We start from the raw sequence: 18,362 nt of genomic DNA on the forward strand, positions 1-18,362 counted from the left end.
CCACCTCCCCTCTTTCCCGCTGCAGGTGCCCTTTATTTTTTTTTTAATACTATTATATTATAACCTCAATTTAATTTTTTCCCCTGCCTTATTTATTTATTTATTTCACATATACATCCCCCCCTTTCCCCTTGCCCGCTGTCAGGCGAGAAAAAAAAAAATGGAAATAGGGGTGCCTGCATGTCTTTAACGTTGGGAGCGTGTATAAGGGGAGGGGAGCGGGGTGGGTGGGAGTGTCTCCCCTCGCCGTCCTCTCCCGGGGATTATCGGTTATCTGGGATTATTGGTTTTCCCGCACGCGTGACGGCCGGGTGGGGACGGGGGGGACGGCGGCGGCTCCTCTCTGCACCTGCAGCCGCTCCGCGGGCGCAGGACGGCGGCGAGCGCTGGCTGCCGCCGGGCTTGTGGCGTGACTCGGGGTCCGCTCTCAATGGCTGGATCATTCGGTCGGGGTGTGTTATTTTTCTTTGCCCTTTTTTTTTTTTTAATTTTTTTTCTCTTTTTTTTTTTTGTTTGGGTTTTTTTTTGTTTTTGGTGTGTGCGTGTTGTGTCGCTGTTGTCGTTTCGCCGCCGCACGAAGCCGCCGCGGAGCGAGGCTCGGCGGCACCGGGCACCGGCCTTTCCGCGCCAGCCCCCATTTCTCTCCGTTTCAGTTATTAAAGCATTATTATTGTTATTCCGTCCCCGGCGCAACCGCGAAAGGGCTGGTGCGTTTTGCAACCTGTGGCGGGGCTGCGCCGTGATCTGTCAAGCCCCGGGCTAAGAGCGGGCGGTGATGGAGAAGACTTGCGGCATTTCCCTGCCCGGGGAAGGGGGGAGCCCGCGGGGAGGCTCGGCCGCCGCCGGCTGCCGGCCCCGGAGCACGGCGGAGCGCCGGCCCGGGGCGGCGGGGACCGCGCTCGCCTCGATGGTGCGTGCGGGGCGGCTGCCGGCCGGGAGCCCAGCCGCGATGCAAAACTCGGGAAGGGGCAAAAGTGTACGCAGCGACTCTCAATATCACGATTAGGGCTGCAAATAATAATAACAACAGCACCGCTACCACCCGTGGGGAGGAGCGGGCGGACCCCGCCGGGAGGAAGGCGGCGGGCGGGGGAAGCGGAGCGCAGCCGTGCGAGGGATGCAAGGGACGGGGTCCGGGGCGCGATGTGTGCGGAGCCCCCCGCTGCCCCCAGCGCAGCCCTTCCCCTGTGTTTACTACCGCGGCGGACTTGGCGCGGGGACAGGCGCTCGTAAATCTGCCGGCGGCAGCCGCGGGGCTGGCCCCCGGCCACACGCTATTCCTGGAGCGAGCGGCCGCGGGGAGCCGCGCAGCCCCCGCGCTCTGCGGCCCCGAAACCGCCGCGAGCGGACGGGGCAGAGAGAGCGCTGTTTGTTTGGGTTTGTTGGGGATTTTTTTATAGTTTTTTATGAGGTGCGTGATCTTGTGTGCGTATATATTTTTTTTAACTTTTTTTTTTTTTAAGCTCCCCCTCCCCCCCCCCCCCCCCCCCCTTAAAAATAAAAGGCAAAACAAATCCGAAAAAGCCCAACTTTGTTATGAAAACTTTCGTGGTCGGACAGCAGCGACCTCTCCCGGCCGCCCCCTCCCCCCCCACCCCCGCCGTTCCCCCCGCCTGTAGTTTGCAAAGTCACAATATGAAATGTTATGAAATCGCCTCTTGGGAAGGAGAGAAACAGAAAGCAAGGCGTTTGCTTAGAAAAATCCGCGGCAGCCTCTCAGATGTGCCTAAAAAGCTGCCTTTGACCCCCCTGTTGCACTTCCAGGGAAGAGGCAAATCTGGGCTTAAAATCATGAGTCAAAATCAACAAAAACAAACCCGTCCCCGGTTAGTTTTTTCCACTGACTTCAGTAGGCGCAGGATCAGTGCAAAGGGAGGCTGGGGACAGATGGATGCGGCTCAGACATTGGTCTGACATCTCTGTCTTGGGCCAAATTGCTGCTTGTGCCCGTGGAAGTGTCTGCAGGGCCAGGTTTGCGATCAGGCCCTTGTTCGATCTGGGAATCTTATTGATTCCTCTCCTGAGCATTTAAATGCTTTAAAAATTATTATTTGCTGTACTGTTTCAAGAATTTAGAGGATGAGAGCTTTAGGAACAAATACAAGCTCTTTCCCCCAGTCCTTGAGTGGGTTACAGTTCAAAAATTGCTCTAAAAATATTTTAGGGGAATCCTCTGTTTATATATGCACAGAGAAGCAGAACCAGAGACTCTGTTATTTTCTCCTAAGGGTAGGATTGCAGGTTTAAAAACTTGCATTATAGATGGCAAGCATTTTGCCCCGTGAAACATAACATAATAGCCCGTGAAGCCATTAAAATATTCAGAGGGTATCTAGAAATTTTCCAGAAAAATGGATTATTATATTGTTCCAGTAAGAAAAGAGTTCATCTCTTGGTGTTCAATTTTGATTGGCAAAGCAGATCAAAGATCTCTTGAGAGACATTTCAATTCCAATTTCCAATCCCCCTCAGTTTTGACTGTCTGAGTCAATATTGGGAGAGGAAGTGGAGGTTAACTGGTTAGTTATTATTGTGAAGGAAGAAGTTGGAATGAGAAGTGATTCTTACAAATCCCACCCCAAAAAACAAAGCAAAAAAAAAATCTGTCAAAAAGCTTTGTGACACTTTTTAGACATCCCTGTTTGCAGTGCAGGGAGGTTTCAGCCGGCTGTCGGATGGCACAAAAATAAACCTAACAGAAACATTAAGTTTTTCAAAACAAGGCTGGAAAAGCTCATAAAAATAATGTTGCTCAGATGCGTTTTAAAAGAAACAGAATTACATCGACAAAATTATATGTTTTCCAGGTTTGGTTGGGGTGTTTTATTTTCCAAGGGGAAAAATTGCTCCTGCAGCGAAGCGAGTTGGTGCCATCTAGTGTCACCTCCCGCCGCTCCGCGGGCTGGCGGGGCCGGCAGCCTCGGGAGAGTGGGAACGTGTTTATTAACTGCTCGTTAAAAAAAGAAAAAAAAAATGCTTGCCAGCTTGGAGGAAGGTGGCAGAGGAAACTCTGGATGCCACTGAACTTACTTAAGGAGTCTAATTGGAAACAACCGAGTGCTTATTAAAGTCACTGACATTTCCATATGGAGTTCTCTCTGGGTCTGGTCATGAAATCACATGTGAAAATCTTTCCGAGTTGTGGTGTTAATCTGCCCTTGAATTTTTGCCTAATTTAGGATGTATTGTAAAGCTATGTTTTTTTCTGTTTTCTTTTATTTCTTTTATTTCTTTTTTTTCCTTGGGCAGGGAAAGCTTTCAGTGTCCAACTGCAGCAGCCCAATATGATTTTGCAGGAATAGTGTTTGGGTTTGCAGCACATTTTTTTCCTTAGTAAACAGTAATGTTATCCTCAAAACCCCATCAAGTACAGGTGGTGAAACTTTGTGTGCCAGTCCTATGTGGTAGGACTGTCCTTTCACTTTATTTCTCCGTGAAAAATAAAAACTTTTTACAAAGCCTATGGATGAATAGAATTAAGCTCTAATCAGTAGGTGCATTTCTCAGTGTGGAACTTATGTACCTTCATATATTTATGATGTTAAGAACAGTTTCATGCCTGGCTTAGTCTGTATACTGTAATACCTGGGCTGGGAATTTCACTCAAAGAGTTTTTACTGGTTCAGCTGGAGCCTGAAATGTTGTTTTCATTTTTCTGAGAAGTTGGTAAAATCTAAATTTGGTGGAAGGTTGCCTGTGTGCTCATAACCTCTTGCTCCATTTTATAGTAGCATGGGAGTCTATAAACGGGAGCCTTGTATGCTGAGTGCCTGTATTCTTCTCTAGATCTATTTTTAAACCATTCTTCTGTTTGGCAAAAAGTGACACTTGGTTTCCATGTTTACAGCAGGCATTGGCAAACCTCAGGAGTTCACAGTTTGCAGTTTGGTTAGATCAGTATCCAAAAGTCAGCATCTGACCAGTAAGCTCCTTCAGACTGCAAATTTAGGCTGCAAATGTAGTCCTCCTTTTGCCTTTTTTTTTTTTTTTTTTTTTTTTTTTTTTTTCTTTTCCTTTTTAAAATCCAAGCTAGATCTTATGTGTTAGCATCACTGCAGGATGGTGGCAGCCAAAAGACACACACCCCTAAACTGGAGCAAGTGTGTAGTCTTCAGGACTGCTTTAAAACCCCAGTAATCTCAGAGGAGCTTCCCGTCTAAACCAGAGACAGAATTTAGAGGCGTTTGGGAGAGGGATAGGAAACTTTGATCTGTATTGTTTTCCTTTCCCTCTTTCTCCTGGTCACTTGCTGCCTTTGGGCTGTATGCTGGGTATCCATGGGGCATGTCGGACCCCTTTTTATGGAGGAGAGAGCTTGAGACAAGCACGCTGCAGGACGGGGGGTTCTGAATGCGTCCTGAAGAAGGTGTCCTGTAGGACTAGGTACTCTTTGAAATTCACCTTCTTAAATCTGTTTGGCTAAATACAGGGACAAGGGGGTGTCTCTGCCCTAGCCAAGGCACCCCAAGCTGTGCATGTGTCTCATCCCATCCAGGCGGGATGCCAGAGCAGTCCCTTACTGCCAGAAGGAGCTGTGCCACCCTCAGCCCCAGGAGTACAGAGACAGGGAGGGTCAGGTGCCAGCTGGTAATTTTCTGTCCCAGTGCAGGGTAGGGATGATCAGACACCTCTTTGGAGCCCAGTGGGGCCAGGGATCCAGCTCAGCTGCTGGGGACACCCGACTCCAGCTGCACCCTGCTCTCGCGTCGGCATCTCGGCACAGGGTTTCGTGTTGGCAGGGCACGGAGTCCATCTTCTGTTCTCTGGAGTAGCTCCCTAGATTTCAGCCAGGACACATGGCTCCTGCCTTCCCTTGAAAAATTAATGTGCCAGATTGCTTAGGGTCATTGGAAATGCTGAGGAAGGCTCGACTCCTTGCTTCCCAAGGGCACGCACTGCCTCTGCCTCACAGCCAGAGCTTGGCTCCGGAGAGGGCAGGGGAGTCCTCTTTAGTAAGAAAACATTGGAGGCAGTTTTAGCATGCTTACCCCCTCCCTCCTCTGCATTTTTTTCTGCAAAGACCAAAACAATGTGAGACTTGAGCTGGGCCAGCTTTCAAGGGCAATCCTTTAAACCCTCTTTTGAAGTATGAACTATAAAGTTCCCTGCGGCGCTCGAGAAAATATGCAGCTTTCCTGGTTCCAAATGCTGATAATAAACCCGTCCAGATAATGCATTGCATTTCCTAGAAACATTTGTTTGCTGGCAGGAAATTGGATCAGATTGAGACCGCTCGATAGAGCGAGTGCGATCTGCTCACGGAAGGGTACGGTGGAAAATACGACAGGGCTTGCACTGGTGATGCTGCTTTTGATCTGTGCTGACGCTGTGGACTTCTCTCAGTCTCTTCTGGGTTATTATTAACCCAGCCACGTTTTGGCCTAGACACTGACCAGAAGCTACTAAACTAATAAAATTGCTGTGACAACTAAAGGACACTTGGTGCCCCTGGATTGCATGGTATCAGAAAGCTGAGCTGGGCAGTCACATACCCACAGCCAAAAGCATCTTCTTCACCATGGCCTGTCCTGTAGCACTCATGGCTTTGCTGAGGGAGCCACCCACACACCACCTCAATTTCTTGGTTGTCCCCCTGATCCCTGTTCAGGAGAAACCAGGCATTCCTTGGTAGGGTGGAGAGGCAGCTGGCAGCATGCCCTGGCAGGCAGCAGGGATGTTCCCATGGGGCTGGGACCCTACTGGGGAGGAGGAGGGCAGGATGGAGTTTCCCCTGGGCGGGCAGTTTCAGAACACTGTGTGGGATGAGCCTGTGGGGAAGGAAGACTTCACCCAGCCACCCCTCTAAGGTGATGCGAGTGAGTCGGCGCTGCAGGCTCTGGAGGGGTAGGAGATTGGGGCCCAGGGAAGGGGAGTGTTCGATGCCCTTCTCCCTGCCTGTGCGACTGGGGGTGGGAGAAGGGTTAAGATCACGGGGTATCACCATGCAAAGAAGGATAGGGGAGCAAGGAGCTACCCCCTGTGCACAGAGTGGGAGGAGGATGAATAAGAAGGGATTCCCTCTAACTGGGAGAGTAGATCAATGGAGAGGCATGGCAGAAAAATGGATTGGAAGTCCCTGCTTCTCCCCTCTGCCCTAGGGTAAGTGAGCAAAGAGGGTCTCCCCTTTGCATGGGGTTGAGCTGAAAGAGGTGCCCCCACACGAAGGTGCAACCTCCCTGTGCTCACAGAGCTGCAGGGAAGGCAGAGCCAGCTCTGGCTCCTTTCCAGGAATGGGTTTTCTCGGGGAGGTGCCGGCAGGGAAGGGCTGTTCCCTGAACCACTGGGGCAGACCCATTGCCTTCCTGGAAGGCAACAGCAGTGACTGTCCCGTGTGGCCACCCCCAAAATGGGCACTGTGCCTATTCCAGACCTTCCTCTGCAGGCACAGCCAGCCCTGGCACACAGCCTCGAGTGCTGCCAGAGAGCCCCCACCTGCAAGGTACTGGACAGGAAGGCTGGAGGGGAGGGGGGGGTGCGGTGTGAGATGATGCTCGGGCCCCAGCTGAGCCTGGAGGAGCCTCATGGGATTTTAGGGGGGTTTAGATAGCAAAGACCATGATTGACTGCAGTGTTTTTTTCTGCTCCCATCACTGGTCTCTGGTCCTTGTCGCCACCCCATTCTCTCTGGTCTCTCATCTGAGTATCCTCCCGTGCTAGGGTACAGAGCTAGTGCTGTGTGGGAGCTGGAAGGGGCAGGGTTAATCCAGCTCAGCACAGTGAGAGGAAGGAAAGTCCCTTTCCCTTTGCATGCCCACATCCTGCAGCCAGGAGCTGCTTGGGATGCACCTGCCCAGCTCCTGGGGCTGTGGATGTTGCAGCAGCACTGTGCTGGGAGGGATAATTTGGAAGGGTGGGGAAGGGGGCTGTGCTGGGGTCCAGCTCTGGGAGAGAAGCTGGGTGTCCCCCTGGCAGTGCTGTGCCCTTGCTCTGGATAAGGGGATTTGGCGACAGTAGCAGCTTCTCGCATGATGCTCAGGGGTACAGAGTTCATCTGGCTGTTTGTTACTTTTTTGGTTTACAAGTGGGTCACCTCCTCACCTCTGTGACACTGAGGTGACTCCCCAGAGCCTGGCAGAGTATGTCTGCCACTGTGGCTGATACTGAGCTGCCCCAAGCACACACATGTGGGCATAGGGATGTAGGCTGGGCTCCTTGCAGAGTGCTGCGGGTCGCTTGGCTTGCAATTGGCAGTAGTGAGTGGCTGGCAGTGAGCTTGTATGGAAAGGTCAGAGTCTGCAGTATTTGGGAAATGAGTCACTTTTTGTATGTGCATAAAGTTTTAAGCTGGCCGGGCTCAGAGCAGCTCTGAAGATTTGTGTTCAATGGCTGGAATAAGCTGTAAGGTTTTGTGCATGATACCTTGCCTTAAATCTCATCTCTTCAACCCAGTGGCTCTGGGGATGGGAGGGGATCTTGCGCTGCAGACCTGCACATCTCCTGCAAGAGAGAGGGGAGGAAATGCTTGACGATCCCTTGTCTCACAGGGATTATTTGGCTTCCTGCAGTCTTAACAGTTTAGGGGTTGGTCCACAAAATACTTGCAATGAAGGTCTTGGGGTTTGTTGGCTCACTTATTCATTGTGCTGTTACCTGCTGAGGCAACTCTCTGAGGACCTTCTTCCTGCATTGGTGCCAATTCAATTTGGTTTGTTTTAAGTGCATTTTGGAGGATTAGTATGAGTTGTAGAAGGCAATTGACTCCTGGGTTTCCTTGCTGTTCTGTCCCAGCTACATTGCTAGGTGAAACCAGTGCCTGGAGACACAGCTTGTGGTTTAAGGGAAGGCTTTGGCAGCAGCAAGGGGAATGGGTATTTGTTCTGCATCCTTATTGTCTCTACCACTGGCTTCCTATGCAGTCCTGGCCAAGTCACGTTGGTACTTGACACCTATATCATCCCAGATCTGTTGAGCAATCCCATCCCAGGGCGTTTTCACCATTGGCTGGAGCATGTGGGTTTCTCAGTAGAGTGGCAGCAGATGTTTGTGTGTACATCATACCTGTTAACAAGGTGCTGGGAGTATGGCACGGATCTTGAATGTGGCACTGGACAGGAATTCAGTCTTGACAGGGGAAGAGCTATCTCCGAAAGAAGTAGTGAGAAAATTCTCGCTTGACTTCCCTTCCCCACCTGCCTTTAAGTTCCTGAGTCATGGAAATGAAAATCTCCTTGGCATACGCCCATGGTTTGGGCTAGAGGGTGTGGAAGAAGCTATGATTGGATTCTCAAAGGCTGTGATTGTGATAAGAACGTACTGTACCGGAAGAAACAAATGTTAACCTTACTGGAGAGTAGAAGGCTTGTTATCTCCAGCTTTTATCCAACTGATACTCGAGCAAAATAGCAGTCTTGTGACCTGCCATGGCCAATTCATAATTACCAGCTAATGTGGTGTTTGTTTTCTTGTGATTTATTTGTAGGTTTAAAAGAAACTTTTGGACTGTGAATTGAGGCATTGGGTATGTAAATTTAAATTTTGTGTTTTTTCTTCTGTCTCCCCTTTTCCTTAATGCAATGTTTCATTAGATCCAGCTGGAATTTGTTTTTGAGAGAGCAGCTGCTGTATAGAAACTATTGTATGTTCACATGCCACTGGGAAAGGAGGAGTCAGGATTATGGAAGGGGGTTGATCATTGAAGAATTTAACACCAGAGACACACATTCCATCCCAAACCTCAGGGAGACATGGGCCATCCTGGGTACTGCTTGGGAGGATGCCTCTGAGCTGTGTCAACAGGTGGTGTGTTGAGAGAAGGCTTCATGTTCCTCGACTAACCCAAACTTTGCCCATGACTGTGGTGTGGGTAGCAGCCCAGCAGGTTGGAGGAGTTCTATTCCTCACCAGTTAATTGGGAAACTGTGGGCAGGTCTTCTCCAGAGTGACCACCACTTGGGAGCAGGAAAGTAGTTTCCTGGGTGAGGGTTGGTATTCCATGTGGGCTGGATTTTCCAGATGTTGAAATCATTCAACTTCAGTTGGGACCTTAAGGCTTGTTTTGATTCCTGTGGCTGGATTTACAGCCAGACATCACACAGGTGAGGAGGATGGCTCCTGAGGGAGTTTGGAAGGCTGGAAGCTTCTAATGTTGGAAACATTATGGAGATAAACCTGAGTGGGTGGAGTGGACTGGGGTGGGGTTGCCATGGGTGAGGCAGGGAGAAAGAGGAGATGGTTGGCTAATCATCAGGAGGGTCTGATTGCCTTCACCCACCAGCTTGATGGATGGGATGAGACATGCCAGGTCTCGCTATCAGGAGACCAGGAACCTCACTAGGCAGCCTGGCAAAAGCTCAGTGTGATGCAGGACTGTTTACCTTGGGACCAAGGAGCTGGTGCTGCCTCTACCAGGAGCAATTGGCCATCTGAGCATGTCCCAGAGCAGCAGCCATCTCTTCCCCAGGTTTAGGGTACTTGCCTGGTTGTTCTCCATTCTCATGTCCCTCTGATGCTTGTCTCACAGACTCAAGATGGCCTCGCCGGCAGACAGCTGCATCCAGTTCACCCGCCACGCCAGCGACGTCCTCCTCAATCTCAACCGCCTTAGAAGCCGCGATATCTTGACCGATGTTGTCATCATCGTGAACCGGGAGCAGTTTAGAGCCCACAAAACAGTCCTGATGGCCTGCAGGTGAGAACAGGGTCCTTCCCTGCCTCCCTCCTTGCTCCTTCAGCCTTTGGCCTCCAGAATCACTGCTGCAGTCCTGTGGGGGCTCGTGGGAGTCAAGGGAATCAGAGGCAGAGAAATAGAACTGAAAGGGACTGCCAAGAAATTTGTACCTGTAATGGGATTAAAGCTGAAACCACTTCCCTCCAGTGTGCTGTCCTCACCTCACTCTTTGTGTACCCATATCTGCCCACACACAGCCCATGGAGACCAACAGGAGCACAGCAGCTGTGAGGCACATCCCTGAAGGCAAAGCACAAATGTGCCACAGGGACATAGGAGAGGAGAGGGAGGGCTGGATGTTCACTAGGGTGAGTGAGTCTTCTGTGATAGAAGTATCCCCTGCCAATGCTATTTTTAGAACTATTCCTCCCTGGCTCCCAGACTGCTGGCTGCACCCACCTTAGTTTATTCATTTAATTTTATTTTTTTTTTTAAAGCCTGATGGGGTCTGAAATCCCTTTCCAGCTCCTAAGATTGCTGGAGTTGCTTCCCAATTAATGCTAATTAATATCCCACTATTGAATTACAGCAAATGCATTCCAGGTTCTCTTGCTGACATGGTGTAGAGATTTCAGAATGCCAAGCTTTGATTATTAAAGTGTCTCAAAAATGTTTTGCCAACATTTCTCCTTTTTTTTGGTTTTCTGGTTTAGAACTATGTGATGCCCCAAGAGGCTTCTGAAAGAAATGAGTCATAGTGGGAGGGGCATGGTGGTAAGAACAACAATGAAAAAAAACCAAAAAAGCTGGGGAATTACTAAATGGAGATAGTGAGGAGTTGTTGAGCAGGTGAGATCTAAAAGCAGGCTGTTCCAGTTGGGAAAAGTGCAGTGCAGAAGGTGCTTACTAAGCTGAGAAACCAAGCTTGATAATAAGGGGGAAGCCCAGGGAATTTTATAATTGCCTTCTCCTCCTCCCTTCCCATTCAAGAACCCCCTCTGTTCTCAGGGATTTCATACAAATTCTTTTTTTTTTTTCCCTTTGAATTGTCATAACACTTGTCCTCTCTACTTCTCCCCTCTGCAGTGGCCTCTTCTACAGCATTTTCACTGACCAGCTCAAGTGCAACTTGAATGTTATCAACCTGGATCCTGAAATTAACCCTGAGGGGTTTTGCATCCTCTTGGACTTCATGTACACCTCCCGCCTGAACTTGAGGGAGAACAATATCATGGCTGTGATGGCCACAGCACTCTACCTGCAGATGGAGCATGTGGTTGACACCTGCCGAAGGTTTGTCAAGTCTAGGTGAGTGCAGTTGGTGAGCTTTGAAGAGCCTGGGACTGTGTGTTTGGGTGAGCAGGGGAAAAACTGACAAAGTATCTGCAAATGTATCTTTTAACGGCTGAAAATGACTTTGTCTCCCTCCTGAACAATTACTTTGTTTTCCCCAATTCCAGCGAAGCAGAGATGGTGTCTGCTGTGAAGACCCCGAGGGAGGAGTTTTTGGCTGGACGGATGCTGGGCCACCCAGAGGTGATGGCTTATCGGAGCAGAGATGTCTCAGAGAACGGCATGCCTCTTCAAAACGGGTCCCTCTGCAATGGGAGGGCCTTTGCACCTGGCTTGATCAACAGTTTGTCTGGATCCCCCATTTCCTACCATGGATACAGCCCTCTCCCTCTAAATAGCTTCCTAGTGGATGATGAGTTGCGGGAGATGAGGATGCCTCTCTCTGAACTCTCAAGGGCAGGTGCCTTCCCCAAGGAGAGGATCCTGCCGTGCGACAGCTCCAGGACAATCCCCACTGAGTACGTGAGAACCATTACCGACATCTCTGCCAACATGTGCCATGCTACCATCTATGCTCCAAAGGAAGGTGCTGCTGAAGAAGCCAGGAGTGACATGCACTACAGCGTGGCTTCTGGGCCCAAACCTGTCATTCCATCAGTCCGGAACAATCCCTACTTCCCTTGTGATAAAGTGGCCAAAGAGGAGGAGCGGACCTCTTCAGAGGACGAGATCAGCCAGCACTTTGAGCCCACCAACACACCCCTGGACCGCAAGGGACTCATCAGCCCTCAGAGCCCGCAGAAATCAGACTGCCAGCCCAACTCACCAACTGAGTCCAGCAGCAGCAAGAACGCCCGCATCGGTCAGAACTCCAGCTCCCTCTTCACCAAGAGCCCCACAGACCCCAAAGCCTGCAACTGGAAGAAGTACAAGTTTATTGTCCTCAACTCTCTCAACCAGAACACCAAGCAAGACAGCACTGACCAGAACGAGATGGGAACCCTCTCTCCTCGCACCTATGTGCCCATGTCCACTTGCCAGCAGTCCATGGAGCCAGAGCATCTCAATGTGCAATCCCCCACCAAGATAAGTGTGAATGGTGAAGACTCTACAATTCCACAAGCGAGCAGACTCAACAATATTGTTAACAGGTGAGAAGATTTCCACCCCCTATGCTCCCCTCCCTGAGAAACAGGACTTCCTGCATTGCTGGTAGGGGTTTTGAAGTGTGAAATATCTGTAGCATTGGACTGGGAAGTCCAGTCATGAGCAGATGGAATCCCAGGCATTTGGTAGAGGGCTGCCGGTGACATTGAGTGCCCACTGTCCCCACAGCACTGGAGCCAGTGTGGACTGGCAGAGGAACTGGGAACGTTGGGTTGTGAATCCCTGGGTAACTTTGGCAGCTCTGGATGATTTCTGGAGCCTGGATTTGCCTGGCCTGTTTCCACCAGACTCTCTATGCCTCAAGTTTTTTGTTGGCTGTAAGCATTGGAATGGCCAAAGTATCAGAGAACAATATGCCATCCTGTGGACCTGGATGTTCCTAAAGACATTTGAGGTCATTTGATGATGGACATCTGGAGGTTTGAAGCTTAAGGGTCTGTTGTTGATCAGGGCTGTGCTGTGCAGCTCACCACAAAGATGTCCCCATAAAACGTGTCTGTCCCTTGTGTTGGGAGGGGTGCAAACACCCTCGGTATCTCGAGCACAGCAAGGGCCTTCTCACAGCTGTCTATGTTCCTCCTTCCACAGGTCCCGGGATGGGTCCCCTCGGAGCAGCGAAGGGCAGTCCCCACTGTACATGCATTCATCGAAGTGCAGCTCCTGTGGCTGCCAGTCCCCACAACATACTGAGATGTGCCTTCATACCCCTGGCTCAAACTTTGGAGAAGAGATGGGGGAAACCCAGTCTGAATACTCTGACTCCAGCTGCGGTGAGTCTTGCATCCTTGGTTGTCTTTTTCAACCAGCAATTAGGGGGCTGTGCAATGTAGGGACCCATCACTGACTGCCCTGTGACCAAACACAGTCAGACCTGTCCCAGATGCTGGTGGATCCCACAGCCCCCTCTTAACTGTCTGCCCAGCTCTCTGCATGCATATGAGGCACACATGCACATAGGAATTGCTGCCTTCCTCCCCTTCCCCAGCACCATCCAGATACCTTGTGCAGGGAGGTAGTCACCTGCTGCAAATATGGCAGGTAAGGACAGGAAACAAGTGCACCCCACCCCACCAGAACCACAGCAGAACAAGCCTGACAGATGTAATGACCCATAATGGGGATTGGGCAAGCTGGCATGTCTCATGCATCCGTCATGATATTTTTGTTATCAGGGAGCCCAGTGTGCACATCTGGGGAAATGCAGATAATGAGGCTTGCAATCTTGTTACAAAACCCCACAAGCCCAAAGACAGGTATCTGGGCACTCATCTGCCTGTAGCTCAGGAAGGGGGAATGCAGCATTGCCACCTGTAGTGTGGGCAGAGATCCAAGAAGGGAACCTCACTGTGGTAACACTCAACACAACGTTTAAGAGTTGGGCATCATCCTGCTGGGGGAGCCTGCCTTGTGATTTGGGTGATGATCATCTTCCTAAGCTCAAGGCAGACCTCTGTACCTGTAAAGGTTAAAAGACCCCTGAAGGTGCAGGAGTTGGTCCAGAGCTGAGCAACCTTCAGAGAATGCTTGATATCTTGAGTGCCTTCCCTCTCTGGAAGATGTCCAGGTGGTAGCCTGGCATCTTGTAAGCAGCCTGTGTGTCACTAAAGGAGAGAGAAAGCTTTAAACTAGAGCTTGTGGTGACTTTGCTCTCAAGCCATGCATGTTGTTGCTGTGTGCACAAGGCCAGGAGGTAACAGCACAGTGCAAGTACAGCTGAACGTGAACAGCTGTACTTGGCTGCTGGTTCCAACACTTGCTCTGACTGTCCCTCTCCTCCCTCCCAAATCCATCCCACAGCCTATCAAGAAAGTGACCCATGCACTGACCATCTGATTGCTCCTCTCTCTGCCCTCCCAGAGAACGGAGCCTTCTTCTGCAACGAGTGTGACTGCCGGTTCTCTGAGGAGGCCTCTCTCAAGAGACATTCTCTGCAAGTCCACAGTGACAAGCCCTACAAGTGTGACCGCTGCCAGGCCTCCTTTCGCTACAAGGGGAACCTCGCCAGCCACAAAACCGTCCACACAGGTACAGCGTTGGCTATGGCGACAGCTCTGGGGAGGCTGTGGGTTGGGGGAGCATGTGGGTGTTTATGGCTGGGTTTATGCCTGTTGCATCATCCTTTACTCTGTGTCACAAGCTGTCCCTGATGGGAAGAGCAAGGTGCTTTACTTAGCACTGCCAGGGAGCCCTTGGACAGAGCACCAAATCTGGGAATGGGGGAAATACCTGCCCTTGCAGCAGGGGTGGAACTCGACCTCCTTTGCTGTAAAGCACTGGCCACCACTGTTTTTAAAGGTGTTGTGCAAAATTCATAACTGGGAGCAAATGCATGGCCTCCAGGTAACTTTGTGGTAGACTTAAGCCAAAAAAAAAGAAATAGAAGAACATTTAGGGAGAAGTCTGAGATTTATTTTTACATCCTGGAAATCCAGGTCACATCTAGCTTGGCATAAACTCTGCTGATGGGAAAATCCATGAATGGATGGACTCTGTGAATCAGCACAATGAGAGCTGAGAAAGGAAGAGGATATTAAGGGTTTAGTAATTTGCTGACAAACCTAGGGCTTATTTTATTTCATACTTTTAATGCTTAACATGTCAATAGCCAGGTCACAAGCTGGGGAAGCAAAGTCTGGGCTGACAGCTCTCTGCTGCTGCACTGAATTAGACCCAAATTCCTACAGTCCCAGCTGAGCTCTAGGAGGGCTGTGCAGGGGACTGAGACAACACAAGTACCAGGGCACTGTTCAAGGGTGCCTATTGACAGCTTGTAGGGAGATGCAGGTGCCAACTGCTGTCACAGGGTCAGGAGGAGCGATGCTGTTAATCCTTGCTGGCAGGGCTGCCTGACATCCTCTCTTGCCCTGAAGGCTGCAGCTCCCAATCCAAAAGACAAAAGCTGCCTCCTGAGCTCACCCTTCCCTGTCGACACCCTGCCCAATGCTGCTTGTCCACAGCCATCTCCAAAAGGGACAGGAGTCAGGGCTTGTGCTTCATGCCATGGGGTATGGCACCTGAAGGGACTGACCTCTGGGGAGCACCATGGATCCTGGGTGCTGAGCACAACTGTAGCTAATCCCTCACCCTTTCTTTTGGGCTCTGCAGGAGAGAAGCCGTACCGCTGCAACATCTGCGGGGCACAGTTCAACCGACCAGCCAACCTGAAAACCCACACACGCATCCACTCTGGGGAGAAACCCTACAAGTGTGAGACCTGTGGGGCCAGATTTGTCCAGGTGCGTGTAGCCTCTGGGACCCGCAGTGCCTGGGGAGGCGGGATGTGGTTAAATCTTCTGCCCAAGACTGGCAGATCTTCACCACCAAGACTGGTGTGATGCCTCATGGCAGGGAGGAGGGTGATGATGGGCCAACTTGCTGTCTTGGGCAGCTCTTCCCATGGTGTTGTGGGATCAATAGGGACCTTAAGGTCCAAGCGGGACAGTTTGGCTTAGCAAGGAAGCCTGATGGCTGGTTGTTGCTATTCTGCTCAGTTTTGTCTTAAGGAAGAGACAAAACTCAGACATGGCCCTGACTCCCAGCTATAACTCAACAGATCATAAAAGCAGTCTGGGCAGAACCCCATTCCCAAGGATTACCCCTGCTCCCAGTGGGATGCCATCCTCCCTGGGGCTGTTTCTGACCCAGAGCTGCTCTCTGCAGGTGGCCCACCTCCGTGCTCACGTGCTCATTCACACCGGGGAGAAGCCGTACCCCTGTGAGATCTGCGGCACACGCTTCCGGCACCTGCAGACCCTCAAAAGTCACCTTCGAATCCACACAGGAGAGAAACCGTATCATGTGAGTGGCCCTGCTTTTTTTGGTGGTGGAGAATCTCAGCTTGGGCTGGGGGACAATGCTGCTAAGCCTGAGGGGCTGTGAAGACAAAAGGGCATTTTGCACAGGCTGGTTGCAGCATCCTAACTCCCTTTGCCAGCCTCATGAGGCCCTGCACCAAGGTCACATCCCTGCTTCTCGTGCCCCATTTCCCTCCCAGGCATTAGCTGATGCTGATGTGGTATTTTTTCAGGCGTGGCTGTATTGGAAATACTGACATGCAGCCCAAGCTGGGTACATCTTAGTTGCTCTTTTCTTCCACTCCATCTGGAAGAAGGTCACACTTCTTCAAATAGCTGTGGCTTAAATTACAGCTGCCTGTAGTGTGTGGGGATGGGGAGAGGAGCAGACAGCCTGGCCTGAGCTCCCCTCTGATAGTGATAATCGCACCCAGCAAGCAGTCTGCCCTGCCTTGCTTGCAGCCCTGTGGGCTCCCAGCTCTTTGCTGGGGCTTTCCTGGCTTTCACCATCTGCTAGAAAGGGAATCCAAGAAGGGGGTTGACATGCAAACATCCTGGAGCCATCCAGCTTGGCAGAGGTCAAAAGCAGCTCCAGAAATAACTCCGTAGCTGTTTTGATCACCTAGATATGGAGCTTGATGCTGTGTCTGTCAGAGCCAGAGTCATGTCCTGAGGGACTTTGCCCTTTGTGCATCCCAATATATGCTGCTGAAAGCCTGGGATGGGGTGCCCCAGGTGCTGCTCCTCCCACCATGTTCCCACTTTTCCCTCGTCCAGCTGTATAGTGGGTGCAGTGTCCTGGGGCTGCTGGTGGAGCGTGCCCTGAGGGGAAGACATGGCATTTGACACCCTCCCTCTTTGCCTGTCGCCCCACAGTGTGAGAAGTGCAACCTGCATTTCCGCCACAAAAGCCAGCTGCGGCTCCACCTGCGGCAGAAGCACGGGGCCATCACCAACACCAAGGTGCAGTACCGCATCTCGGGCAGCGAGGTGCCTCCGGAGCTCCCCAAGGCCTGCTGAAGGCACAGGATTTCCCAGGAGGAGGTCGGCTTGGAGGGCATGGCAGGGAGAAGCTGTCCAAAGGATACTTGCAACACTTTAAGAGAGGAATACAAAAAAAAAAAAAAAAAAAAAAAAAAAAAAAGAGAGAAAAAAATATTCATCACATGATGGAGTGCCTCTAAACCCATAGTACAGATAGGTGGAAAAACATTAGAAATTAAAAAAAAAAAAATTACAAATACACGGGTTTTCTTTTTCCCAGTTATGTGAAACAAAAAGAAAAAATATTCAGATCTTACTGTATATAAAACATAAAATTTAAAATAGTCATTTTAAATGTCTGTGCAGTGGAGTGTTGATAAACTCTGGAGTCTAACCTTCACAGCCTTTGCCGTTTGAAGATGAGGAATGTAATGTTGATTCATGGGAACAGATTTTTTTCTTTTGTATGCAAAATGTGTGTTCTTTTAAAGAGAAAGTATGCTATTAAAGAGAGGGCTTTAACTTTTTTAACCAAAGGTGAAGGAATCTATGGCAGAGTTGTAAATATATATAGATATAAATATATAAATATATATATAAAATAAATATATATAGACCTTTAAAAAAGCTATATTAAAAATATATAAAATGCATTAAAGGCTCAGTTGGACTCTGCAGGCAGAAGCCACTCTGAGAATCTTTATTATGATAGAGCACTTAAGGAGATATTTTAAAGTATTGCATCTGTACAAGTAAGAAAATATTTTGTCTAAATGCATCAGTGTATTTGTATTTTTTTGCAAGTGAAGGTTTACAATTTACAAAACAGTGTGTATTAAACCAACAAAGCTGCAGAAGGAATTTAAAATAATAATAAAGTGTAATTTTTTTGTTCTAGTTCTCAGTCTGTATATATGTAAAATGTGGTTTCGCACGGTGCCTTTCTTTTCAATGGAAGTTTTCAGTGTATGGACTATATTGAGCTCAGTTTTTTCAAGGTACAGCCTGATGTTGCAAAAGGAGTTTTGGTGGAACTCTTAAGTGGGGGAATGTTTCATTTTTTTTGTTTTGGATTTTTTTTTTTGTCTTACTTTACATGCTTGTGTTATAAACAATCTCGGGAGACAGGGTTTGGGCTGTGTCTAAACTGCATTAATGCGTTCTGTAAAATATAGCTGTACAAATAAAAGAATAAAATGAAGAAAAGTGATGTATGATGGAGTGAGAGGTCTGTTCTTGCCTGTCTTCCTCCTTAAGCACCTTGAAGCCTGGCTGGTGCCTGGGGAAGGGGCTGAGCATCCCGAGTCCTGGTGTGAACTCTTGGCTCTGTGGCTCTGGCCCTGTATTGAAGGCAGGGCCTCTTTCAGCCTTGAGTGAAGGTGGTCTCTGGCTGGAGCAAGACTCGAGTTTGCTCTGGATCCTGGTGGGGACTGTGCCACCCCCTTGCTACTTTCTGCATTGGCACCGAGTAGCCAGCAGGAACAGGGCAGAGCCTGGGAGAAACCTTTGCTAACCAG

General features: G+C 49.8%; 1 protein-coding gene across 4 annotated transcripts in view; it reads left to right on the top strand.

Moving 5' to 3' along the window:
• BCL6 (BCL6 transcription repressor) overlaps positions 1 to 18,059 on the top strand; it is an 18,329-nt gene extending 270 nt beyond the window's left edge. Inside the window, exons 2-10 of one of the 4 annotated variants that reach the window (XM_021536835.4) lie at positions 8,420 to 8,458; positions 9,461 to 9,628; positions 10,694 to 10,915; positions 11,068 to 12,051; positions 12,656 to 12,837; positions 13,865 to 14,092; positions 15,173 to 15,303; positions 15,728 to 15,865; positions 16,738 to 18,059. In XM_021536835.4, coding sequence (XP_021392510.1) covers positions 9,468 to 9,628; positions 10,694 to 10,915; positions 11,068 to 12,051; positions 12,656 to 12,837; positions 13,865 to 14,092; positions 15,173 to 15,303; positions 15,728 to 15,865; positions 16,738 to 16,881 — 2,190 coding nt within the window. In that variant the 5' untranslated portion in view covers positions 8,420 to 8,458; positions 9,461 to 9,467 and the 3' untranslated portion in view covers positions 16,882 to 18,059. The other 3 variants (XM_021536836.3, XM_085587806.1, XM_085587807.1) reach the window with 3 other exon arrangements.
• Positions 18,060 to 18,362: the final 303 nt, after the last annotated feature.

Source organism: Lonchura striata, chromosome 9 (assembly GCF_050655825.1).
Source record: "Lonchura striata isolate lonStrDom1 chromosome 9, ASM5065582v1, whole genome shotgun sequence".
NCBI lineage: Eukaryota > Metazoa > Chordata > Aves > Passeriformes > Estrildidae > Lonchura > Lonchura striata.